This window comes from Ovis canadensis, chromosome 19 (genome assembly GCF_042477335.2).
Source record: "Ovis canadensis isolate MfBH-ARS-UI-01 breed Bighorn chromosome 19, ARS-UI_OviCan_v2, whole genome shotgun sequence".
Classification (NCBI taxonomy): domain Eukaryota; kingdom Metazoa; phylum Chordata; class Mammalia; order Artiodactyla; family Bovidae; genus Ovis; species Ovis canadensis.
The window spans coordinates 58,272,346-58,299,627 of NC_091263.1; the positions used below are offsets into that span (position 1 = coordinate 58,272,346).

Genomic DNA, 27,282 nt, shown 5'->3' on the forward strand with positions numbered 1-27,282 from the left:
GGATGTAAAAACTTTGCAAGTATTTTTGGAATGTAATTGCCTTTCAAATTGTATGTTGATAAACTTTCCAGTGTTTCATTATTATTGGGTGAAAAATATAACAGTGTATGTAAGATTTAGATTAGCATTTAACTCCTTTTAATTTCTCTCTTGAAATTTTATATTAGAATACATCAAAAATTGTAGGCAGATTTTTAAAACATTAAGTGTACCATTGGGGAAAACAGAATTTGATTATTTTCAACTTGTGTTAACTACCACAGATATAAATAAAGAATATAAACATTAACTTACAGAAGGTAGATCTGTATGTTAGTTTTGTACATTAAGCTATAATTATTTCATCTTTGGGCAAGTTATCAGGTTTCTATCTGGCAGTTATTATGATTGTTGTTTACATTGGTGGAAAAGTATAACTAGCTGTTTGTGTATACTTCGTATCTCAGTTTGAGTTTATAAAGGAACTTGCCATTAATAGTAAAGAGTTGATATATATGTATGTTTTTAATTTGTCACTTCTTTCATAGAAAGATCCTGCCTATTTTTATGGATATGTGTATTTTCGACAAGTTCGGGATAAAAGTTTAAAAAGAGGCTATTTTCAGAAGGTAATTTTCATATACATTAGTGGAAACATTTTTACATCCTGGTTAGAAGAATAGAAATTATTAGAATGAACAGTCTTTAAAGTTTCATATTTCATCTTTAAACATACTGGAATTTATATTTTATCTTTTTTTTTTAGATTGTAGACATCTGCCCTTAAATTTTTAACTGCTATTGAATTTTGCCTTTCTGCTATCTATGTGCTAGATTCCTGACAGTAAGTTACAGTTACTGTATGAAACTTTCAAAACTCAGAAGAATCTGTTTAATTTTCACATTTTAGAGTAAGGGAAAGAATGAACAGATTGTGATATAGTTACAACGAATAAAAGTCTGCAGTATGTTTTTTCAAAGAGCCACTAAATATACTTGACCAACCTCTTAGGCATTACTGCTCCCACTCTAAATGTATAATTTTTTTGTCTATATATATATATATACATATATATATATATATCAGTTAGTTCCAGTTTGATACCAGCTAACAGGGAGGGACACACTGTTACCTACTTAACTAGAACATGCCCTGGCCATGTATTGATGCTTGGTGGAAAGGTGAAAAGTAATTTTCAAGAAAAATAGATTTTTTTAAAAATCAGCATAATCTATATCTGAAGTGATCACAGACTATAAAGTGACAATTTTTAAGAATGTGGCTAAAACCATTGAACCCTAAAATATAACAATCATAGGTTTTAGTTTGAAAAAGCATCATCATTTGCATTTTCTTTATTAGGAAGAGTTTATCTGGCTAATTCCTAATATTGCTTTGCTGACAAAAATAGTAGCTAGGCTTTGAAATTATCCACAGTACTGATTTGTTTATAGGAAATTCTTTTTCCTGGAGAGCAGAAAAATCTGTGACTATGTCTTTATGCTCTTAAAATTCAGTAATGAGGTTAAACTTCAGTGTTCTGCCATTCTAGTTTTATCTTCCTTTTAACTATCTACTGTCAAAGCCTTTTTATTTTAAAATCCACACTTTTTGCTGAATTTGGCTTGTTAGTAATTGATTACATAAGAAATGACAAACTTAAATTATAGTCATAAGGAAATTAAACACTGTTTTTTTTTTTTCCCTTGCAGTCCTTGGTTTTAATCAGCAAGCTACCTTATATTCATTTTTTTCACACTGTGCTCAAGCAGATAGCACCAGAATATTTTGAGAAGAATGAACCTTATTTGGAAGCAGGTAAGTTAAACATTGTATGAGTTATGTTCCTCTATAAAGGAGTTTTAAAATTTTTACTGGAAATGAGTGAAAAAAGATCAGTTAAGAATTTTGAGGGCTATCTGATGGAGAGATGTAAAACTATGCTTCTGGCATATTTACCTACAAACAACACAGACCCTATCTTTTATTATCTCCTTTTGAAATACAGATGATGCTTATTTTTTAGATAATAATAAACAAATATTGAGTTGCCAGTTCTGATACTTAGAATACTATTAAACAGAAATCCTATGTCACTTGATACAGAAAGAAGACTTCTGCTAGCTTGTGTGCTTTTGTAGCTGATTTTAGTAGTAATAAATAAGAAAACTTCTTTTAAAACCTATTCGCTTCAAAGCATGTGTTAGCCAATTTGTATCCTAGAACATTGGTGTGTATCTTGTGAAATATGTTATTTCAGTCCTTTTGCCATTTATCTTCCATCTTTCCCAGTGTTTTTTTTTTTTTTGCCATGTAGAAAGCAAAAAGTGGAGTTCTTTCTTTTTTTTTTGAAGAAAAGTGATTTTTATTTTTTATTTTTATTTTTTTTCATTGAGTATAGTTTTTTTTTTTAGTTTTTTATTTTTTAAATTTTAAAATCTTTAATTCTTACATGCGTTCCCAAACATGAACCCCCCTCCCAAAAGTGGAGTTCTAATTTCTAATGTTCCATTTTTTATATTTTAGTATTTCCACTTATACTAAAGAAGTATTTTACTCTATTTTCAGCTTGTAATGATGTTGATCGATGGCCTGCACCAGTGCCAGGGAAAACGTTATACCTGCCTATTATGGGGATAGTAATGAAGGTAATGATAGCTTGTATTTCATTTGTCTCTTTTTTTCAAGAACTATAGGAAGTTCACACATGCATTTTGGTTTTTACCTTCCTAATAACATTCAGTCTGTGGCTGCTTTCACTTCTTTGTCATTGATGTAAGGAATTACAGAGATACCACAATTTATCCTGCTGCGCAAAACTATTTGTCACGCAACTCCACAGGTCACCAGTCCTGTTTTCATCCTGTAGAGTGTGAGGATGGTGGTGTTATTCTTAAATAATACTTGTGAATGTGAATGCCACCTCCTAGAATTGTACAGCTTCGTGGTCCTCCAGAGATGGATGGTATTGCAGAGCACGTGTAGAATTGAGTATGAGTTAGTAAAATTTAAAAGAAATCAGGAAAGCCATTGATTGTCAGTCTTATGAAATCTTTTTAATGTGTAATTTCAGGCTAACATGTCCGTCTGGGTATTGTTCTCTGTTAAGCTGTGTGGTTTTTGTTTTTAATATAATGAGGTAACATTTTGTTCTCAGGGTTTGCGTAAATGTGCTCTAAGTGCTTTTGCCGTTCATTTTCAAGTTGGGCGATGTTTTCTCTTCAGATGTCCTCGTTTCTGTTCTGTTTTTATCCCCCTCCTAAATAATCAAAAGTTGCTCTGGGTTGAGAGTTCTCATGGTTCCCTGTGAGATATATCCTGTAGTTTGGCAAGCTTGAGAGGGTGTGTTTGGGTGTGTGTGCATTAAGGAAGCAAAGACTGGAACAATAAGCAGGAAGCGGTATGTAGTCGATGTCCTTTTCTGTTTTTCAGCACATTTGCTTCTCAGTGGGTTGGTGATTTCTGTGTGTGTGGGAATGTGGAGACCTTGGTTCACTTACCTTCTGCTGTGACTGAAAATAAATACAGCTTTTATTTTGAATCTGACAAAAGTGTTTTATTTTCATGGCTTTTTAGGCATTGCTGAGTATACCTTTCAGCTTCAGGATAGACTGAGTGCTCTGATCCCTCCTTGTAGTGGCACTCACAAATTACTGTTTAAAAAAAAGGTCATTCTTTTGTAGTCAGAGTTATTTTCTTCTCTTTCAGGTCCGGATTCCCACATGTCATGACAAGCCTGGGACAACTCAAATAGTGCAGTTAACTCAGCAGGTAGTATGGTACTGTGGTAGAATAATCCAGCATATATAGTCTCTTTAGCAGAAATTTTCAACTAGCAAATTTAGAATTTCTTAGATTTATGTTACATGTCTGAATATCACTGAAATATCCCACTAAATAATTTTTAATGAATTGATAATAAACATCCTAATGTTGCTCTGATTTTTTTTGTTGTTGTTCTTTCTCTGGTAGACACTGGAGAACTCAGAATTTATACTGTAATTGGGAGGAAAAGGAAAAAGCTATCTTTTGAAAAAGATTAAACAAGGTTTGATTCTAACAAAACCTCTAATCTTAGAAGAATGGTCAACAGACTTCTGTTTTGGGGAAACTTAATCAAAAGGATTCTGTAGTTACGATTGCCTTTCATTTCCCCCACAGTTACATTTGTTTGTGGGTGGGGATGAATTTTTCATTTGAAATTATTTAACTGGTGTATTAGCACTCCCTTGTTCTTTGAATTAAAAGAAAATGGAGCACAATAGGAAAACTAATTTTGCCTGTTGTATATACCAGCTAGTATTATGGAAGTATTTCATACAGTTGAAAATTAATCTGACATCTGACTACTGGATTAATGCTTTATATGTAGAATCTGTGTCATCCTTGACCTTCTGCTGTGTTAGGGGAGACTGATAACACCCATTCTCTTTGTGGCTGCTTCTGGAGGGAGAGAATCCTAAAAGACAGAGGGCAACATGGCTTACTGATTGTGAGTTAGATTTTAAAAACCAGTTTCTATAAATGTCAATGACATCTTGTCTATTTGTCTTTTTTATCTCCTAGGGAGATGCTCATATATCTGTTATTTTACCTACTGTTCATGAAGTGGATCTTTTCAGGTAAAGAATAAAAAATTTTGTTAAATTCCTTGTCACATTTGCTCTATAATATTGTTATTAATTTCTTTAGAAAATGAATGTTCCTATATCAAATGTGGGAAAAATTGGAAAAAAACAGTCATTATGTTTCACATGTTGTAAATCAATGATTCGTTCCTGACTGCACATCATTTTCTTTGACTCCTAAGGAAATTTGTATATGGACACAGTATTACATGGTAGAAACAATTTTTTTTTTGTTTGATTGGGTGTGAGAACAGTAAATAATAGTTTTTTTTCCCCAGGGATGGCTTTTTGGGGGACTTGCAGGTAGATTGGGAGCATAAAGCATGATTCTCCAGAATGGGAATATAAAAGTGGTGCTAAAGAAAGATTTTAGCATTTTAGACATTTAGCTCTGTCATTTCCCTACAAAGTCCTCATTGTAGTAATTAACACTGCAGTTAACTTAATACCACTGGTGTCTATTAAAGGTTTCGTCTCTTCAATATTTAATACTTATCTCCCTTTCAATAAAAACTACTTTGTATAACAGATATTACTAGTACAACACAGAGCTTTCAGAGAGTGCTTCATCTTGTAACTATACTCCCTATCTGTTTGTGCCCTTACTAATAACATATTGAGGGCAGGAGGAGAAGGGGACGACAGAGGATGAGATGATTGGATGGCATCACCAACTCAATGGACATGGGTTTGGGTGGACTCTGGGAGTTGGTGATGGACAGGGAGGCCTGGCGTGCTGTGGTTCATGGGGTCACAAAGAGTCGGACATGAGTGAGCGACTGAACTGAATAATATATTACTATACTTCAGAGAAAAACTAGTTTGCAACTTGATGCCTTAAGGGCATCCCACGATTAAAGTTAGTTGGTCAGATGTTTTTCATATAGGTCTTTTCCATTTTTCCTTTGCTTATTTTAAAATTATATATATAAATTATTGTTTAAAAGTGATATATAATTATATACATTATATATTTTAAAAATTATAAATTATATATATTCCACTTTTCTGTAAGCTCATGATTATTTCAAAAATTTATGTATTTATTTATATAAAATTTATGCATCCATATATAATTTGGAAATACAAATTTACAGGAAAGTGGTCAATACAGTACAGAAAACTTTTTTTTCCTAGAACCAATTTATAGTCAGTTGGAGACTTGATGCCCTGATCTTCCCTTAATACTTTACTGTCTATTTTCTACAAATAAGGACTCAGTGCAGCCATAAACACTGGGAAATTAATAATAATAATACCATCTACTACTGAGATCACATTCAGATGTCGCCAGTTGTCACAATAATATCTCGTTCAGAGTTGTCTGTTGCATTTAGTTGTTGTGTGTTTTCAGTCTCTCTTAGTCTGGAGCATTTCCTCAGTCTTCCTTTCATGCCCTGACATTCCTGTGGATTACAGGACAGTTATTTTACAGGAAATCCCTCCGCTTAGGCTTGTCTGGGGTTTACCTGTGATTAGATGCAGGCTCTCTGTCTTTGGTCAGTAGATAACCAATGCTTGCCTTCTTACTGATAATGCTCACTTTGATCATTTCATTAGTTTGGCATTCCCCAGCCTTCTCCATCGATAAGTTATTCTTTTCCCTTTTGTATTGTTTTTATTTTTGTGGGGTTTGTTTTTTTTTTTTGCTCTTCCTTCACATATCTTTTCTTTGAGTAGTTAAAATTAACTTTCCCTAACTTCCAGTCTACAAATTTGTTTTGTATTTTTATACTTAAAAGTTACTTGTGTTTTTTTTGTTTTCTTTCTTGTGTGTATATGTTTTCAACTAGGTAGATCAGTTGTGATTTTTATAAATAGATAAGTAATTTTCCTCTAATCTACTAGGAAAAATTTTAACCCGGCTAGGAGGAAACTGCTATATTAGTAAAAGTTACTAGATGTAACTTAGGCTAGGTAATGTACCAGAGTTGTGTTCCTATATGCTTCTGTCTAATTCCAGGGCTACTGTAAAAATGTGCAGCATTCTGTAGGGAGAGGATCTTCCTAGGAAATCATTCTGTTGTTTGGCATTAGAACCCCCCTCCATTGTGATTTCTTTTCATCCATCCTTTAATGATGAAAGCATTGACATTGAAATTAAGTACATCTAGTAAACATCCTTTAGAAAATTAATTTTTTCTTGTTTCCTTCAACATACTTAAATTCAAATGTAACAAAGCAATATTGATAAACTAGATGTACCGTATGGTATAGTAATTTAATAATTATCTTGTATGTTTTTATTGTTAGCCATTCTGTGTGCCAGTATATTACATTTAATTTTGTAAAAATTGGAATAAAATCACTATATATTTTATGTGGATAAAAGGAACTTATATCTCTATGCATCACCATATTCTGTGTAAATGGATTTGTATATCAGTTCAAGGTATACATAGCTATAAGAATTGTATCAATATGAAGTTTTTAGAATCACTATATAGGAACTTAAACCCTAGATGGATAAGTAAGACTGTCTCTTCTGTGTAAACACCTTCCAGGTGTTTCTGCCCAGTTTTCCTTCATAGTCAGATGCTTTGGGAGCTGGTGCTGCTGGGTGAGCCCCTTGTGGTCATGGCACCGTCACCATCAGAGTCTTCAGAGACTGTATTGGCACTTGTTAAGTGAGTATATTTGGTTCCTGGTGGTGATAATTACAACACTTCACCATCTGTAATTGTTTGCACACTCATTGCATCGATCTACACAATAACCCTGTGAGAAGGTAGTACTCATTATAGCACTGTTTATTGATGAGAAAATTAATTCAGGCTCCATTAGGGCTGGAACCATGTTTCGTTTTGTTTTGTTTCTGAATAATAGGCATGCTCATACTCTCACATAAAGTTGGCACCTGATAGATATCAGTAGTGCTAACAGTCAGTGTCTAGTAAAAGGCATCTAGTTAGTGAATGACAGAGTCAGAATTTCACCCCAACTTCTCTTAAATCCATTGTGTTTTCTGTATTTTAGCCACTCGGTAATTACATATTGCCATTGTCCTGAAACAAGCTTACCATTTATTGAAACAGATAAGTGATTGCAGTGGGATAAACTCTGTGTACAGAGGTTTTATAGTTATTGTGTAGCACCTTTGATTTCTGTCCTTTGGTTTACATGTGTTTCTTGCTCCACAGCTGTATTTCTCCATTAAAGTACTTCAGTGATTTTCGACCTTATTTCACTATTCATGATAGTGAATTCAAAGAATATACTACCCGTACTCAAGCCCCGTGAGTAAACAAAATAACTTTTATTGACCAAATATTAACCTTTATACCCAAAGCATTTAGAATTATTTTTGGTAATAATTTAAAAGTTTAAAATTTGAACTTATTGCGAGATTGATTTTGTAAAGGTACTTTTGAGGAGCGGCTGGTGATAATTTCACATTTCAAGAGTCAGTGTCTTATTTTCTGTGAATGATCTGCTTTCCTGGTGGAAGCCATAATTGTTATTAATAGCTAGCTACCCAACTGTACTTTTAGTTCTATCTTTGTTGTTTACTTCATGACCTCTTATAGTATCAGTTATCTTTTCTTGCTCTGTAACTTCCTTTTCCTTCCCCGTCCACATTGAATCACCATACAAACATATAAAAATTCTTCTCAGTCTATAAAAGGGGAAAAAAAATATCTTGCCTTTCCCTCTTAGCTCTTGCTCTATTGCTCACCTTTTTTTCATAGCCTAGTTTCTAGAATAACAATAAAAATTTCCATTTACTGTCTCCACTTCTTGGTTTCCTAGCTGCTTCTCAGTTCATTGCAAGTTGATTTCTTCGCCTCTGCTGAAGTTGGTTTTGCTGAAGTTAAGAAGACCCTTCTCACTGCCTTGAACCTGTGGACACATTATTGCCCTGTTTTTTCCTGCCTTCCCTTTTCTCATGACATTCAATCCATTGACCTTGAAAACACTTTAATCTTTGATGCCATCTCACCTGACTGTCTGGTGGTGCGCTCAGTCTTCTCTGCAGACTTCTCTTCCTCTGCCAACCCCTTAAATGTTGGTGTTCTCCAGTATTGTGTTCTGGGTTCTGATTTCAGACCGATAATGCTTTCTGAACAATCTTATCTGTACCCACAGACTCTGTTAACACCTACATAATGATGACTGAAATTTATCTTCCTAGTTCAAATCTTTGCAAGGTCTCAACCTCTATCCAAGTTTTTGTTTTTGTTGTTTTTTACTGTGTTGCCACCTGGATATCTTAATGTACCCAAAACTAAACATGTTCAAACTGAGTTCTTTTTTGTCTCCTCATTTTCTCCCGTAGTTCCATGCCTCTTCCTATTTTCAGGAATGGTACTTCTTTTTACTTAGTTATCAAAAACGTGAATTGTCGTAAATTTCTCCTTTTTAATATGCTCCACATAAAGTTTACCCAAATTCTGCCAGTTCAACATCCTAAAATATCTCTCATAAATTTGTTATCTTTTTCCAAAGCTCTTTTCCTACTCTTACTATTTCTAGCCTTTTTCATATCTGCTGTTTCTTTTCCCCAAACTTCTTCCCCTTTTTGTAGAGCATCTTCCAAATCCCCCACCCAAGTGATCTTTCTAGTAAGTACATTTTTATTTATGTAACATTCCTCTACTTGGTTCTCTAGTAGCTTCTGTTTGCCTACAAGATAACATCTAAATTTCCTAGCATATAAAGTTGGTACTTGGTGATCTGGCTAGCATCTGCCCATCTGCTTTCATTTCATACTGTTCATGCTTCCAGCTTTTTGCTTTAAGAATGCTGAACTATATGTAGTTTTACAGGTAGACCATGATCTCACTTCATGTCTTTGCACATACTATTCATTCTCATGTATCACTTTTTTTTCTTTTATACCCTTGACAAAAAATTCCTGTCATAACTTATATACTATTATATGTCAACTATACTTCAAAACAAAACTCCTATTCATCTTTCATATCTCTGTGCACATGTCATTGTTTTAGTGAATCTGTCCTTTAATCCCCTGGCAGACATAGTTTCTCCTTTGTAATCCTTGTACATTTTATATCACCTTCACTGTATTCTAATTTCTGGTATTACAATTGGGTATGTATACCCTTTTTCCTGTGTGGTTTAAGAAAGACCATGTCTTTTCATCTTTATATACCTCATGCCAAAAATAGTGTCTGGCATGTAGTTGATACATAGTACCAGTGAAGGAAAGGATAATCTATTGTTCACTCAAAATAAATTGTAAACTGATGGGACATGTGTTTTTTGGTGACTCTGGTTTTGTTCTGTTTTATGTAGGCCCTCAGTCATATTAGGAGTAACCAACCCTTTTTTTGCAAAAACACTCCAGCACTGGCCACACATTATTCGAATAGGAGACCTTAAACCTGCAGGTAAAGTTCTTGGTGTTCTTGTTTCAGTGTGTAACGTGGATGAGCAGGTTTATTTCTTCCTGTTTGTTTTCATTGCTTGGTTACTTTTTAGTTATGTTGATGGCAAACTTCTTTGAGGCAACTGGAATAAAAGCCTTTGGAGGAGAGCATGACTTCCAATTAAAATATACAGGTTCTTAAATGTGTAAGCCATCGTATCCGCCTACCAAAAATGCACCTACAGTGTTACATGAATTAATTATAACAAAATGAAACCTCAAAAATTTGAGCTACTTTTTATATATCTATATCTATATATATATATTAATATAGGCCCAATTAAATAAGATTTTCCCAACATTGCTTGAATAAAACCTTAAAGAAAGTTCAAGTTACTCAGTTTAACACAAAATTCTCAACTAGGAATTGAAAACAAGAATTATACATTTTTGTGGTACTGATAGTGATTAAAGAAGTGGCCACAGGTTGTGCTTTCATTGAAAAAAAAAAAAAGACATAGTACCTCTCTGTGGGCTTCGCTTGTAGCTCTGTCAGTAAAGAATCTGCCTGCAATGCAGGAGACCGGGATTCGATTCCTGGGTTGGGAAGATCCCCTGGTGAAGGCAATGGCGACCCACTCTAGCATTCTTGCCTGGAGAATCCCATGGACAGAGGAGCCTGGCAGGTTACAGTCCACGGGGTAGCAAGGGTCAGACACGACTGAGCGGCTAAACCACCACCACCTTTCCATGGTACCTTTCCATTCATGTTTAATGAATGTTTATTAAATGAGTAAACAGATTCTAACCACTGGCAATTTTGTTAACCTAAATGACAGTTTAGTGGTACCTCTGACATTTTCTCACTGGACATTCTTGAATTTTCTATGCAAATAGTTAAGATGTGAGCTATCCAAAATGTTCTTTTTAATGATTTTATGATATGTTACTTATAAAGACTTTTCTTTTGGTATTCATGGGTATTATATTTAATACATTATTTAGATTATTTTATAAAATATCCTTCCTGGAGTATAAATAAATCTGATAAATGTATTAGAGTCAGGAAATAACATTTTAAATCCTGTTATTTACAAATATTAGACTCAATCTTAGACTGAAATCCTTAGAAGCCTTAAGAAATAGGGGAAAGGGCAAAGGACTTTCCCTTGACAGTCACATCTGTGTGACCTTAGGCAGAACAGCCCTTTAAGCCTTGGATTCTTTGTCTGCTGGGAGAATTAAACACAGTACTTGACTCAAGGCACTCTGGAAATGTCAGTGTCTTGATCTTTTGACGTTTCATTAGTGTTCTGCCTGATGGTTCAGAGCACAGCAGTGGCCAGAGTCTTATCTGGGAGAAGATATGGAAAGTTGGTTTTTATCATAATTTAATCTTGATATTTACTTTCTTATTTGAGTCCTGTTAATCTAGACCATTTGATTAATTGTAACAGAGTAGACTACTGTTTATTGTCCTTTTTCAATGAGAAAAGGCTATCTTTGGGGATGTAAGTATTATTATTATATAATTAGTATATTATATATATTAATATATATATTAGTATATTATGTATATATTAGTATTATATGTAAGAAGCTTTTGCAAAGATCATTGGTAAAGTGGCATGAACTGATGAGCCTGCTTAACTTTTTAAGAAAATGCCAACTTGTTTCCCACGGTGGCCCACCATTTTACATTCTTAACCAACAGTGTATGAGGGTTCCTGTCTCTTCATGTCACATCCCTGCCAACATTTGATATTCTCTCTTCCTTTTTTTTTTCCTAGTGGGTTTGAAATGCTGGCTTTAATTTGCTTTTTCCTAGTGACTACTGATGTTGAGTATCTTTCCATCTACTTATTAGTCATCTGTGTATCTTATTTGTGAAATGTTGATGTAAATCTTTTGTCCATTTTAAAATTAGATTCTTTGTCTTCTTTAGTTGTAAGAGCTCTTTATGTATTGTGGACACAGGTTTTTCTCAGATACGTGATTTGCAGATGTTTTCTCACAGAATTTGACTTTCGTTTTGTTTTCTCAATGATGTCTTTGGAAGTGCAAAAGTACTTTATCTTGATGAAGTCTAGCTTATCAGTTTTCTTTATTTCTTTTATGAATTTACCTTTGATGTTTATCTCAGAACTTGTGCCTGGCCTAAAGTCATAAAGATTTTCTTCTGTGTTTCTTCTAAAAATGTTATTGTGTTAGTGTGCTTATATTTAGGAACCACTCCAAGTTAATGTTTCTGTATGATGTGGGGTTCAGGGTATAACATCATCTTTTTTTTGCACATTGATATCAAGTTGTCTTAGCATCATTTGTTGAAAAGACTTCGTTATCCATTGAATTGCATTGATACCTTTTTTTGAAAATTGATTGGCCATAAACATAAGGTTTATTTCTGGGCTCTTGTTTCTGTTTCATTGATCTTATTTTTATACCAGTACGTCTTGATTACTGTAATTTTATAGTAAGGTTTGACATCAGGAGATATAAATCTTCTACCTTTACTATTCTTTCTCAAAATAGTTTTGTCTCTTCTGGGTCTATTTTGGCTATTTGCATTTCCATATACATTTTAGGATAACCTTGCCAATTTCTGCCCACTGGGCAGAAAACAAAAAGGTAACTGGCCTTTTGATAGGAATATATTTGGTTACACAGGGAATATGTAATCAACTTGGGGGAGAAGTGCCATCTTAAAGATACTGAGTTTTTCAGTCCAGGAACTTAGAATGTCTCTTTGTTGTTTAGATATTCTCTAATTTTTCTCAGCAGCATTTTGTAGTTTTCAATATACAGGTGTAATTATGATGTTAGATGTAGGTTTTTCATAGATGTCCTTCATCAGGTTGAGGAAGTGCCTTTCTGTTCGTACTCTGTTGAGAATGAGTATAATGAATTGGTGTTAAATGTTAAATGCTTTTTCTATATCTGTGGAGATCATCATGTGGTTTTTGTCCTTTATAATAAAGTATATTGAATTGATTTTTTAAAATGTGAAACCTTATATTCCTTAAATAAATCCCATTTGGTATATAGTCCTTTATTATTATTATTATTGATACAAAGAAAAGTAAATATGTTTTCCTGTTCTGTGGGTTGTCTTTTCACTCTCTTGATAGTACCCTTTGATACACAAAACCTTTTAAACTGTGATGAAGTTCAGCTTCTCAATATTTCCTGCATTGTCTTTGGTTTTGATATCACATTCATGAAAATCCATTTATCTTTTAATTTATGTGTATTGGGTATATTTCTTAGAATATTTTTCCTTTCTGCCCACTGATCTTGAGACCAGGGCCACTGTAAATTTCTCCAGAGGTTGTAAAACTTAACAGGTCTGCTTGGAATCCCAACTTTGAAAATTCAAGACTATCTAAGTGGATCAGTAAAACTGCAGAAAAAGTATGTTCTGTCCAGTTAGCTGGGAAGGCATAGAGAAACTGAGATTTTGCTCTCCTGGGCCCAGAAGCTTGTAGCTTTATCAGAAACATGTATATATATGTGTGTGTGTGTATGTGTGTATGTATGTGTGCATAGTTTTAATCCTGCAGAAGAATCATTCCTCCTGTTATAAAGGGATTACTCCTTATGGATTGTACCTAGTTTTAATTTCACCCAAATCCTATTAAATGAAGAAACTTAATGCCAGGATAATGGCACTTAACAAGTATTCCTCAAAGAGAAAGTAATTCTACTACTGAATATTGGATCAAATTATAAGCTGAATTTCTAACTAGAAATTGGGTTTGATGATCTCATGAAAGGTAAACCATTTCACCTAAATGTAGAAGATTCTTAGGCAAATGTACAGAGGTGCAATGCATTATTAACAATGTGAAGCCCCTCTTTTATGTGCTTGTACATAACAGACATTGAATAAGTATTTTTTAATTAAAATAAACATCTATAATTGTAAGACTTTAGTTCATTTTCTGGCATTCTTGTTTTATTTTCCGGACGTATTTGACAAATATCATTTAACCTTTTTTGGCAATAGACAGTGTATATTTACGACTAGTTTTCTGTATGTCTGTTGTGTACTACAGTGTAAGGATTATGGTATCTAGGGTTAGAGTTCAGTATACATCTTGCATCTGATGAGGTTCCTTGAATCAGAGGGGAATTGTGGCTAGTGGAACATTCTGCACAGGTGATATTCTTGTCTTTGCCCTTAAATATAAAAGCAACGCTGATATGGATTACTCTATATTTTCATTACTACCTAGAACTTACTGAATGCAAAGAATATGTAAAACCTACTGCCGGATTATTCTCCTCCCTGATATTTGGCTCCTTGTGCACAGGTAGTTTCAGGAAATGATATATAATAAATGGCATTAGTGGATACAAGAATCGCAGAGTCGTTTGTGATTTGGAGCAGAAGGAAACAGAAGATAGGCACAGAAATATTTATTTCTATAAAGCTCCTCTGACCCCCAAAAGCAAAACCACAAGATAAGACTCAAGATGAGAGACATTCTCGTAAGAATTAGTATGTGGGAATGTGTAGAATAAGTTGATAAAGTAAAAACTGAGCTAAAGAACCAAAACCATTCCAGAAATCTGAATATTTCTGGACTCTTGTATTCTTTCTCAATCTGTCTCCAAAGTCTCCTGTCTTTATCTCCTCCAGATAGCTTCAATAGCTGACTTTCTTCTCTTTCCTTGCTGCACATATCTTCAGATTGTGTTTCCACCCAGGAGAAATATTCAACAAGGCACATTTTATCCTCTGTCTTTACTCGGGTTTATGTCATACCCCTTTGTGCATTCCCCGGTCAGTAATCCAGAGTCGAGTCCACTTGTGGCTCAGATTTGTGGTTGCGCCTTTCACTGTCGCCACCTGGTGGCAGTGTTTCTACACTGCAAAAGCGGAATCTGGGGCTGTACCAGGAAAAAAAAAAACTTTGAATACTACAGCTGCATATTAATTTAGGAGTTGCTTTCAATTCTGTCTACTCTTAAATGGTATTATATCTGACACCATATTCAAAATGCTATTTTAGTCATGTTCCATATACTTAGCACAAAAGATTTTAAAGCTTAAGTTGAGTGATGAAAAGGGAAATTTTAAAGTAATGATCTGTATTAATGAAATCAAATCTCCATTTTATGTAATTTACACAGATTGTTTCTGTAATGCTGTTATAACCCAGTGTTCGTTTTATCCAGTTTTAAAGTACTAGGAATAAACTCTTAAATATCAATCGATGTTAACAAGAATACCTTAGCTGCAACATCAGTGATTAATAAGTATTAAATAACAGCCAGTGGATTATCAGAACATTATCTTAGAACATTCCAGTTTTGTGATATGTGAAATTCAAATAACTACAAGAATCTTTATGATGTTTCCTTCAGGTGAAATACCTAAACAGGTTAAAGTGAAAAAACTGAAGAACCTAAAGACTCTGGATTCTAAACCTGGTATTGACTTTTACTAATTTTTAAATAGATACTATATGGGTAAATGGGTCCTACTGCTTACCTTCTTTTCTTTTCTTTACTTCTTAGGAGTTTATACTTCTTATAAGCCATATCTAAATAGAGACGAAGATATCATAAAACAATTACAGAAGGTGATTACTTGCTCATGTATTAATTTAAATGTTCTTACTCAGGTATGCAGTATCCAGTAAGGCAATATGTGCTTTATGTGCAATCACGTGAAAAGAGGTCCCTCTTCTGAATGAATGCCTCATAAAAATCAGGAGACTAATATAGCAGCAGTTATGAGCCCGAAATATGGGGGCTTCAGCTACCAACTATTGCCAGTCTCCCTGAAAACTTAGGAATTATAGTGAAAAAGTTATGGACTGTACTGTGAGGTAGCTTAGTACCTGACAATTGGGATAGTTAGCATTTTTTTGGAAAATACATAATATTAATGCAGCAAGTATGAAATAAAGATAGTCATTGTGAGCTAATATTTTAAAGGATGGGATGAATATCTTATATTTTGTTCTAAGGATTTTTTAATAGGATTTTGCATAGTGAGTTTCACATTAAATTACTTCAAGACGAAGCTCTAGATTTTTTTCATATCAAATAAAAATCCATAAATTTTTATATCAGCTAAGCTTCTATAATCATTATTTTCTATTCTCTGACACTAGAGTCTAGGTTCTCATTTTTTCCTCTTTTAAGGGTATACAACAGAAGCGTCCTTCTGAAGCTCAAAGTGTTATCCTCCGACGCTATTTTTTGGAACTGACACAAAGCTTCATCATTCCATTAGTAAGTTAGCATATGTATTTGCTTAATTTAATGACTTGTTGAAGAATACATGATGTTTTTTCCATCCACCAAAAACTTATCTTAAGTTGTTTTGGTGGTTTATGTGTGTAGTGGTTAAAATAGAGTTCTTTGCAAGACACCCAGACTCTTGGTTCTGGTAATTAATTGTGTAATTTTGGTAAGTCACTTCCTCTCCTTGACTCTCAATTTCTTTATGTGTAAAATGTGGCTAATTACACTTTTGCTAAATACTTTTCAGGGTTGTGAATCTTAAAAGATTGCATTTTGCAGCTTAAAATGTTCTACTGGAACTTCTTTCTCTGATATTGTTTTCTTGAGCATAATTTGATATATCTGTTAGCATGTAGTTCTATGATGTAGTTCCTTATGTGTCCTGTTCATTATCTTTTCCTCAGTGTGTCATATAGTAGCACTCATTAAATAAATATTTATGAAATAAATGACTAGGTGATATGGTTATTCAGTGAAATTCAGTGGAGCATCATGTTAAATTACTAAAAGATGCCTCACAGTATGAAGTAATAACATGATGTGGTCCTGGTCTGGAGACTGCATCAGAGTGAGACTCATTTAGTTGCTAATGTAATCTATCTAAGGATATTGTAGACGGGAAACCTGGAAATCTTTGCTATTATACTTCGGGAAGAAATGTTCTCTCTTGGTCTACAGATGTCAGGTTATATTGTTCTATTTCAATCTGTTTATTTAGGCAAGTGAACTTGACTGTAATGCTTAATTAAGAGCATGGGCTAAAATCAAGTAGACCTGAATTCAAGTTCAAGTTATATGAACTTGGGCAGGTTATTTAGCCTTTCAATGCCTCAGTTTCCCAGTAATACCTACCACAAGGGATGGTTGCAAATATTAAAAGAGATCATGCATGTAAAGTGCTGAGTAAACTTTCTGGCACACAGTTACTTGATAAGGTTAATTATTATCATTAAAAATAGATATTTCTGGGACTTCCCTGGGGGTCCACTGTAGTATAGGACTTCACCTTCCAGTGCAGGGAGTACAGGTTCAATCCCTGATCAGGTAGCTAATATCCCACATGCCTCTTGGCCAAAAAGCTAAAACATAAAATAGAAGCAATGTTGTAACAAATTCAATTAAGACTTAAAAAAAATAAAAAGATAGTAAGTAGTTCCTTGGATTATTTTAGATTTAGTTAAATTTTTGTTAAAAGTCTGACTTCTCAATTGAGTCTAAAGTTAGTGTATCTGTTGAGAGGAGTGATGGTGGTGTTGATCTCCATTGAAAAAGCATATGATAAAAAACTAGGAAGTGTCCACTTTTTAAAAAAATATTTATTCTTGGGTCTTCCCTGGTGGTCCAGTGGTTTAAAATCTACCTTGCAGTGCAGAGGACACTGGTTCGATTTCTGGCCTGGGAAGATCCTACATGCTGTAGGGCTGCTCTGGAGCCTGAGAACCACAACTGCTGAAGCGCATGTGCTCTAGAGCTTGTGCTCTGCAACAGGAGAAACCACCGCAATGAAAAGCCTGCACATTACAGCTGGAGAAAGCAACGAAGCCAAAATTAAATAAAATGTTAAAAATACCCATTTGTTTATTTGGCAGGGTCTTAGTTGCATTCAGGATCTTTAGTTGCAGCATGTGGAGTCTAGTTACCTGATTAGGGATTGAACCTGGGTCCCCTGCTTTGGGAGTGTGGAGGCTTAGCCCCTGGACCACCAGGGAAGTCCCATGCCCACTTTTTTTAAGTAAGTCAGTTTAAACGTTTTTGAAGACATCTCTGGGCAAGAAAAGCTAACCTTGACTAACTTTTTTTTCTTGGACTTAGGAAAGATATGTGGCAAGCTTGATGCCTTTGCAGAAAAGCATTTCTCCGTGGAAGGTATAAGTATATTATATACCATTAAATTCTTAAATAGTCCATTAAATTCCTATATCAGTTCTCTAACTACAATTAACTTCTGTGACTATATCCATTTTTAATTTTTAAATTCAGTATGTCTTGTTTTCTAGAGTCCACCCCAATTAAGACAGTTTCTTCCAGAAGAATTTATGAAAACACTTGAGAAAACAGGACCTCAGCTGACCTCTAGAATAAAAGGCGACTGGATTGGACTTTACCGGTTAGTCCCTTTTTTTTTTTCTTTTCTATTTCATCCATCTCTAGAGCTTTATTTAAAAATGAAACAAAAACTGGACTTAAATATATTCTTTAAAAAAGAATTCATTGTTTCATATGGTTTTCCTAGCTATAGGTCGAAAAGGTATTGAGGAAAGGAAGTTAAGTCATTCAAGCTTTGTGTTTTTTTAATTTATTTTTATAGGCATTTTCTAAAATCTCCAAATTTTGATGGTTGGTTCAAGACCCGGAGGAAGGAAATGACCCAGAAACTGGAGGCACTCCATCTAGAAGCTCTTTGTGAAGAGGTTAGAAAACAACATGTTTGTGTGATGATTAGCAGCTATTGAAGATAACTCCATAGGGACTGGAATGTTCTATCTATATCTGCTACTTTATAAATAATAATAGCTAACTGTTCTAGATCATGTGTGATGTGCCAGGACCATGCAGATGCTCTAAGTGGATAAAGTCTTTTACTCTTCACAGTTCACTGAAGTTGGTATGTTATGATCTGCATTAATTTGAGGATTACAAATTAAGTGATTTGCTTCAGATCATATCACTGCTAAGTAGTGAAACCAGCAGTGTGCTCAAGCCCACTTGCACCGGCTCACAAGAGCTACTTGTGTGCATCTCTTCCTAGTTCTGTATTCAGGGATCTCAGAATGGTAGCTTGAAATCAGCTACAGAGGAACACTTACACCACAGAAACTGGCAAAGTAAAACCTAAGAGACTTTTCCTGGAGAACCGATTGTTAAGAGCATACCACTGGATGAAGTTAGGGTTCAAATCCAAGCAGTCCAGCTTGATATCTTTTCCACCATGCCTTATTCACCTTTCCCAGTTATTATTAATACATTTTTCCTGTATTTGGACTTTTCCACATTCTATAAATTGTCAGCAGACTATTTTAAGTTAAGCTACTTTTAAAAATATACAGGATAGAGACTTCCCAGATGGTCTGGTAGTTAAAAATTCACCTTGCAGTGCAGGGGACGTGGGTTTGATTCCTGTTCGTGGAACTAAGATCCCACATGCTGCAGAGTAACTGACCCTGTGCTCTACAAGTGCCCTGCAATAAAAGATCTACAGACAAATAAATTTTTGTTAAATATACAAAGGATAGTCTCAAAGTGTGTTTAGCTTGAGGTGGGCTAGCCTCAGTTTTAACTTTCTAATCATAAACTTCCAGTGACTTTCAGAAAAAGAATACCATGAAGATAACCACAGATAAGCTCAGGAAGAGATTATTTGAAGATACAAAGTTTATATCCAGGAATATATTCATATTCATAATTATCTTGATGTTAGTTCATGTTCCTTATCAATTACTCACTACTTACGGGTGGGGGTTAGTATTGTATCTTAAGTTCCAAATTTGTTTTTCTTGATTGATCTAAAAAGAGCACTTCAGAAAGGAATTTCTTGCATCTCTTACATAATATTTTACTTCCAAATATTAGACAGTCATTCTGGCTAGCATCAAAAAGTATCTGATTCTCACTGTCTCATGTACAGAATTATTCTTAAACTGTAACGCTGTGTCTGGGTTAAAACCCTGTTCTTGTCCTTCCTTCCCAGTAGCTTTGCCTATTAAAAGAGCATGATTTCAATATTATTTTGAGTATTTATTCATTTGGGATTTGTTTATTCTCCTAGGACTTACTTCTCTGGACCCAGAAACACACAGAAGTAGAAACAGTGGACCTTGTATTGAAGCTAAAAAATAAGCTGGTATGTAGCCAAAACGGCCAAAGATCCGTGAGGTTATTTTGCTCTCATTTGAGGTGGTAATCTGTGATGTATCACAGAAGTAAATTTTTAAATGAGAGGACCTATGATTGGTTGGTTGATGGTCACTGGACTGAAAATACTTGTCACTCAAGCAGATCATAATGAAGCCATATATATATATATGTATTTAGTTATTTACATGGAGTATAATGAGCTTTACAGAAACATTCTGACATACTTAATACCACATGGTCTGTGCTGGTATTATCTATGTTAGTATTACATAGTTTTTTTTTTTAACTCAACAATTGTACTGTTAAAAAGTATCATGTTCTTTGCTTTTTTTAAGAATAGATTCTGTTAATTCTGGTCTCAGTCTGAAGTTTTCAAATCTTTGACCATTAAAACTGTTTATTTAGAGAATATATTGTGTTAATCCAGACCCAAAAGATAACTTAAATGCTTCCCAAATGTTCCTTATATAGTTACAGGCTGATCGAGAGCATTTACCTGTGAAACCTGACACTGTGGAAAAGTTACGGACACACATAGATGCAATTATCTTAGCATTACCAGAGGACCTGCAAGGCATATTGCTCAAAACAAGTATGACATGATATTTGACAAGATTTTCCAGCCAAAAGGATTGTACTCCATGAAGCATACTGACGTTTCAACCAGATGCACAAGCTGTCTCGGAGTGGAAAATAGCAGTGAATGCTCACTACAGGGTTGAAAGACTATACTGTATAAACAGACATTTTTAGTGCATTATTTTTAAAAACAGATATCTGTGGTGGTTCCACTTTAATACTGAAACACCGAAAGGCATTTCTATATTTTTAATCATGTTCTAAAGTGCTCTTATGAGAGACCTGTGGGGCCATCAGTTTAAGTGATTCCAAACTGCAGTGCTGGCATTGCAGGTATTTTTTTAAATTGGTGCTTCTTTGCCCAATCATGTTAAAACTCAGGGGGATATAAAAATAACATTCACACTGGCTGTCTTCTTAAGAAGAAGGAAAAGACTGAACTGTCAGACTCTAGTTAGAAGTGATTAATGCTTTTGTAGTGCCTTCCATGGTCCTACATGTTTCACAGAAGCCCAGCTGCTAGTCTTGAAGCTTTTTCTTAACGTTATTATAATATGTAGTTTTTTATAAGGCATTTTTTGAGTAATCATTGCTTAAAAATATATTTTTTGCCTCCTATTGTGTTTATTATTAGTGGCATTGGTGTTTTTTTAAATTGTCAGGTAGGTTTCATTTCATTATTTTCTATACCATTTTCAAATTTAATCTTAGTTTCACCGAAGAGAAGAAGGCATCTAGTATTAATTATGGAAGAGTTTATTTCCTCTTACCCTTTACTAATTGAGCCTGAGTTAATTGGCTTGGATGTCTTTCAAAGACATTCTAATTATAAACCTCATAATCAGCTATTTTTATAAACTGAACTGTTCCTTTTTTAAAGGCATTTTTATACCTTTTGTGTGATAGTCATTTGAGTGATTCTAAGATTGATTTTTAGCATTATTTGTTTGGTAGGGTTTCCCCGCCCCCCAAATTAATATTTCTCAGATTACTTTCCCTGCTGTTGACATGGGAACTTTTGCCTGAATCACTGTTGTATCTAAGCTAGTTTTGTTGTTTTTTTTGTTTGCTTCTGTTTTGTTTACAGTATACTACCTTGCCAAAAATAGAAGATTGTGGTTTGGTAGAATAAGGTTCTTTCCGTTGGTGTTTGAATAGGAGTGTCCTGAAGAAGCCACTATTTAAAATAGGCATCCATGACATAGCACATATGTGAATTACCCTTTACATATCCAAATTTCGTTGTAGGTTGTAGAAGAAATGGCTTCAGGAGCTATCTCTTAGTCTCTATTAATATAACTCTTAAGGGCACTCCCAGCCTAAGAATGGGTCCTTGGTGTATGTAACTGTGGTCTTCTATCCAAATGTGCCCTTTTCTCATGGATGTAAGTCTCTCAAAGCATACCTCAAAGTCATGGAAAGAATACTGCATTTGAAAGAAGTCATTTGCCTTGGATCACATGAGTTATTTTGTGAAGCAACAGTTGTCCTCATGGAAAAGGGGCAGCGACTTTTATATGCTAAAGTATTTAATATCTTCCTGGGAAACCTTATTTAGATATAAATGGTCATCTTATTATTTTTCAAAAAGGTGTATTTTAATAATCTTACAATTTATATGCAGTTTGTGACCAGAGTTTGAAAGTTGTTAGTGTCATGTCAAGGATCTTTTAAATTATACCACTACAGGATGTATCCATTTCAAGTTTATTTTGCACAGCTAAAGAGTAGCAAAGGATGCCAGTTAGCATAATAATTGTATCTACATATTTACTATACTTAACAGAAAACCTAACACATATTGGAAACCATATCTTACTTACCTGGTTTATCTATTAATTTCAAATTATGTACTTGTAAAAATAACTTAAAACTGCATTGGGAATCTGACAAAGACTGAGTGATAATTTTTGTGTGATTTTTAAAGTTGTCTTTTTTGTTTTTTTTTCTGAGGAGACCTTGTTAAGATCTAAAACCTGCCATTTAATGTTTATCTTCACCTCACCAGCATCAGAAGGAATCACTGCTTTCAGGATGTTGTGTAACGCCTATTGCCTTCTGCTTTCAGTGAAAGGGGTTTTGAGAAGGCATTTATGGTCATTACTGAAAACCTAATTAAAGGCCTTGGATTTTAAAGCCGTTGGATATTTTGTATTATTTCTGAGTAAGATTGGAATGCTTGAAAAAAATGCAGGGTCAATGGAACTTTTGCATTACGGGATTCCTTTTAGTTTCTAACTTATTTTTCTGAATTCAAATGAAAACCTTTTTCTGCTTACTTTATTATGAACAGGTAAATGCTCCATTTTATTAACATCACAGAATTAAGTGATTTCATATTTTTCCTAGTAGTGTATTGATTTTTGTGAAGTGTTCTGATGAAAACAATTTTAGCTTAATAATCTAGGTATTGTTAGATTCTCCATTTGCTGCCTGCCTTTTCTTTTTTAACCTTAAATCTCAAATTTCATTTCTTCCTCTTTTTTGCAAGTAGCTAGTATATAATACTATTCTTTGGATTTTATTTTTTAATAACATATATTAGATGTTCCTCCTCCTTGAAGTTACTAGGTAACATCCTTCAAAGTAGACTGTAGAATATGTTGGTATATTTAAAAGAAATGCCCATTGAAATGTGTCCTTTTTTTCTCACTTGCTCATAACTTACCTCACTTGTTTTTATACACCTTAATTTTACTTTCTTCAAGCATAACTTTAGGGGAAAAAATTTAACTAACTTTCTAATATTAGTCATTTTTTTTTGTATTTTACATGGTAATATTAGTCATTTAAAAACAGTTCAAGAAGAGAAACCATGTTATCTCATAGTAACGACTAAATTATCACAAATAATTTATCTCTTCACATATGCCACCTACAACTTGGTTAAATTATGATATTTATTATAATATCAATGGAAATTAGCATTTGTTAATAGAGCTCCAAGAATTTTTTTTCCAATTATTCTTTTTGTTTGTTTGAAATAGAGTTTGACACAAGATACAGAATCACGATTTCTAAAATTTATCCTGCATCTAACTAGTTTTTAGTAAGATGAGCTTAAGGTTAATGGTTGATTAAAGGAAATAAGTTTATGACTTTTATTTTGCAGTTATAATACTGCCTGTCTCATGAGGCACAAATGTTGAGGAAAAAAAAAATGGTAGTAGAATTCTGCTATATCCTAGTCTTTAGCATTATTTCTGGACTTTTGAACAACAGCCTTTCTCTTACCCATTAGTTGAATACCATGCTATGCCTTTCTTCAAATTAAGATTAATGTTGTCTAATTATCTTAGGTCTCATTCCATTTTGCTAGTGTCATCACTAGGCTTGGGTTCTTTTATTTTTTTAAATTAATTTTTATTGAAGTATAGTTGATTTACAATATTGTGTTAGTTTCTGCTGTACAGCAAAGTGTGTTAGTTATACGTATATACATGTCCACTCTCTTATAGATTGCTTTCCTATATAGGGCATTACAGAATATTGAGTAGCGTTCCCTGTGCTATACAGTAGGTTCTTATTGGTTATCTGTTTTACATATAGTATTGTGTATATGTCAACCCCAGTCTCCCAATTCATCCCTCCCCTCCCCTTTCTCCTTTAGTAACCACGTTTGTTTCTTGTATCTGTGATTCTATTTCTGTTTTGTAAATAAGTTCATTTGTACCTTTTTTTTTTAGATTCCACATGTAAGTGATATCATATGATATTTGTCTTTCTCTGTCTAACTTCACTCAGTATGACAATTGCTAGGTCCATCCATGTTGCTGCAAATGGCATTATATCATTTGTTTTTATGGCTGAGTACTATTCCAGTAATCTTTCAAAGAAGGTATGTACCCCATCTTCTTTATGCATTCATCCATCAGTGGACATTTAAGTTGCTTCCATATCCCGGCTATTTTAAATAGTGCTGTAGTGACTATTGGGGTCCATGTATCTTTCAGAATTATAGTTTTCTGTGGGTATATGCCCAGGGATTATATTGCAGGATCATATGGTAGCTGTATTTCTAGTGTAAGAAAGCTCCATACTGTTCTCCATAGTGGTTGTACAAATTTACATTCTACCAACTGTGTAGGAGGGTTCCCTTTTCTCCACACCTCTTCAGAATTTATTGTTTGTAGAATTTTTGATGATGGCCATTCTGACCAGTGTGAAGTGGTAGCTCATTGTAATTTTAATTTGCATTTCTTTAATAATTAGTGTTGTTGAACATCTTTTAATGTACTTTTTGGGCCATCTATATGTCTTTGGAGGTCGTCTACCAATTTTTTGATTTGGTTGTTTGCTTTTTTGATAGTGAGCTGCGTGAGCCGTTTGTGTATTTTGGAGATTAAGCCCTTGTCAGTTGCTTCTTTGCAAATATTTTCTCCCATTCTGTGGGTTGTCTTTTCATTTTGTTTATGATTTCCTTTGCTGTACAAAAGCTCTTAAATTTAATCAAGTCTCATTTATTTATTTTTTTAATCTTCATTACTCTAGGAGGTGGATTAAAAAAAATCTTGCTGTGATTTACATCAGATATTTTCCTCTAAGAGTTTAAAGTATCTGGTCTTATATTTATATCTTTAATCCATTATGAGTTTATTTTTGTGTATGGTGTTAGAGAATGTTCTAATTTCATTCTTTCACATGTAACTGTCTGGTTTTCCCAGCACCACTTACTGAAGAAGACTGTCTTTTCTGCATTGTATGTTCTTGTCTTAGTCATCATACCATTTCTGCTTAGCCATTAGAAAGCTAAACTTCATGAGTCCCTCATCTTTTTTACTGTTTCTCATATTTTTCCATATCCACCAGGATGAATACTTTGTAGTATAAATTGCTTCTATGTTGAGATGCTTTTGAAAAATAGTAAATTTATATTCTGGAGTTACCATACTTTCTATTAAGTGAGTGAAGGAACCTATTGAAATGGTTGATTTTTTTGTTATTAGTTTTTATTGGAGTATGGTGCTTTACAATGTTGCGTTAGTTTCTACTGTACAGCATAGTGAATCAGCTGTACATATACAAACATCCTCTTTTTTGGGTTTCCTTCCCATTTAGGTCACGGCATAGTATTAAGTAGAGTTTCCTGAGCTATATGGTAGGTTCTCATTAGTTATCTATGAAATGATTGATTTTGATTGAACGAAATGGGTAAATATTTTACAGCCAAAGGCTCTAGTGATAGAACCCAGAAAAAAAATTTTTTTAAACAGCTTTATTGAGATATAATTGATGTACAATAAACTAAACACAGTGTACAATTTGATGTTTTGACATTTGAATACACCCATAGAACCATCAGCACAGTCGTGATGGGAACATATCTGTTTACCCCCACCTCAAATTCCCTCATGCTTCTTTGCACTCCATCCTGCCTCCCTTCCCAAACAATCACTGATCTGTGTTCTGTCACTGTAGATTAGTTTGTGTTTTCTAGTGTTTTACACATGGTATATACCTCTTTTTTTGATCTGGCTTTTTTTTTTCCCTAACATCTTAAGATAGTATTTATTTGTCTCCCCTTTGTTAAACCCTGAACCAAGCCCCTTTCCCCCGGCTCACTGGGGACGTGTAGGAAAAGGATTATACAGGTCAGATTAGACACGGGAGAAAGAGAGGACTCCTTAGCATGACAAAGAAAATGGAAAAGACTGTCACCAGGAGAAAGAAGTCCCATGGCCTCCCGGAACGGCATAGAAGAAGAGCTGTTGCATCAGGGAAGAGTTCCTGGCATAACCAATGATGAGGCTCCCAAAGTCCTAATCCCAGCCACCCCAACTGTGGCAGCCCCAGCCCCAGGAAGTTTGCCTGCTGTGTCAATGTCCCTGAAATGGCACTTCTTTGGAAGTTATGCCTAGGGATAAGTAAGGTCAAGGGCCCCGAGGCTGCCAAGCTGCTTAGGCTCTGACCTGTGAGCATCTTCAGCTGTTTCATCACTACTGCAGACAGTGATCCACTCACAGGCATTCCTGACAAGGGAGGGGAGTGAGGGGCTGTGGCAGGAAAAGTGGTTCCCAGTGCGGACAGTGATCTCACTGCCCTCCCTCATCATAATTGAGGTTCGCTTATATTGCAAGTTTCAATAGGTGATTGTTTTGTTTTTATTGTTAAGTAGTATTCCATTTTATGACTGTAATACAAAATTCTTATCCACTCAGCTATTGATGGACATTTGGGTCCTTTCTAGTTTTTGTCTGTGACAAATTAAACTCCTGTGAACACTCATAGGCAAGTCTTGGTATGGACATATATATCCTTTTCTCTTGGGTAAATACCTTGGAAACGGAATCAATCGTGGGTGAATGTTTAACTTTTCAAGAAATTGCCAAACTGTTTTCCAGAGTGCTTGTACTAATTTGTTTCCACCAACTGTATATGAGAGTTCCAGTTTTTGCACATCCTACTCAACACCTAGTATGCCCAGCATTTTTAGGTTTAGCAATTTTAATGACATACTGTTGTTTTATTGGGATTATAAGTTTCATTTCCCTAAAGACCTATGCTGTTGAACGTCTTTCCATGTGCTTTCCATTAGTCATCTATATCTGTTCTTTGATAAAGTATCTCTTAAGAGTCTTTGCTGTTTTGAAGACTGAGTTGTTTAATTTCTAGTGGTTGGATTTTGAGAGTTCTCTCAAAATTCTTGATAGAAG

At 34.3% G+C, this 27,282-nt stretch overlaps 1 protein-coding gene across 1 annotated transcript in view; it reads left to right on the plus strand.

The window, feature by feature from the left end:
- Positions 1–22,765, plus strand: part of DENND6A (DENN domain containing 6A) — a 47,669-nt gene extending 24,904 nt beyond the window's left edge. Inside the window, exons 5-20 of the mRNA XM_069560618.1 lie at positions 528–608; positions 1,693–1,798; positions 2,549–2,628; positions 3,689–3,751; positions 4,547–4,602; positions 7,113–7,235; positions 7,749–7,844; positions 9,865–9,959; positions 15,308–15,373; positions 15,461–15,525; positions 16,094–16,183; positions 18,008–18,061; positions 18,193–18,302; positions 18,504–18,606; positions 19,962–20,036; positions 20,522–22,765. Of these exons, the coding sequence (XP_069416719.1) occupies positions 528–608; positions 1,693–1,798; positions 2,549–2,628; positions 3,689–3,751; positions 4,547–4,602; positions 7,113–7,235; positions 7,749–7,844; positions 9,865–9,959; positions 15,308–15,373; positions 15,461–15,525; positions 16,094–16,183; positions 18,008–18,061; positions 18,193–18,302; positions 18,504–18,606; positions 19,962–20,036; positions 20,522–20,653 (1,395 nt within the window). The 3' untranslated portion in view covers positions 20,654–22,765. The remainder of the gene's footprint in view (positions 1–527; positions 609–1,692; positions 1,799–2,548; positions 2,629–3,688; positions 3,752–4,546; positions 4,603–7,112; positions 7,236–7,748; positions 7,845–9,864; positions 9,960–15,307; positions 15,374–15,460; positions 15,526–16,093; positions 16,184–18,007; positions 18,062–18,192; positions 18,303–18,503; positions 18,607–19,961; positions 20,037–20,521) is intronic.
- The last annotated feature ends 4,517 nt before the right edge of the window (positions 22,766–27,282 follow it).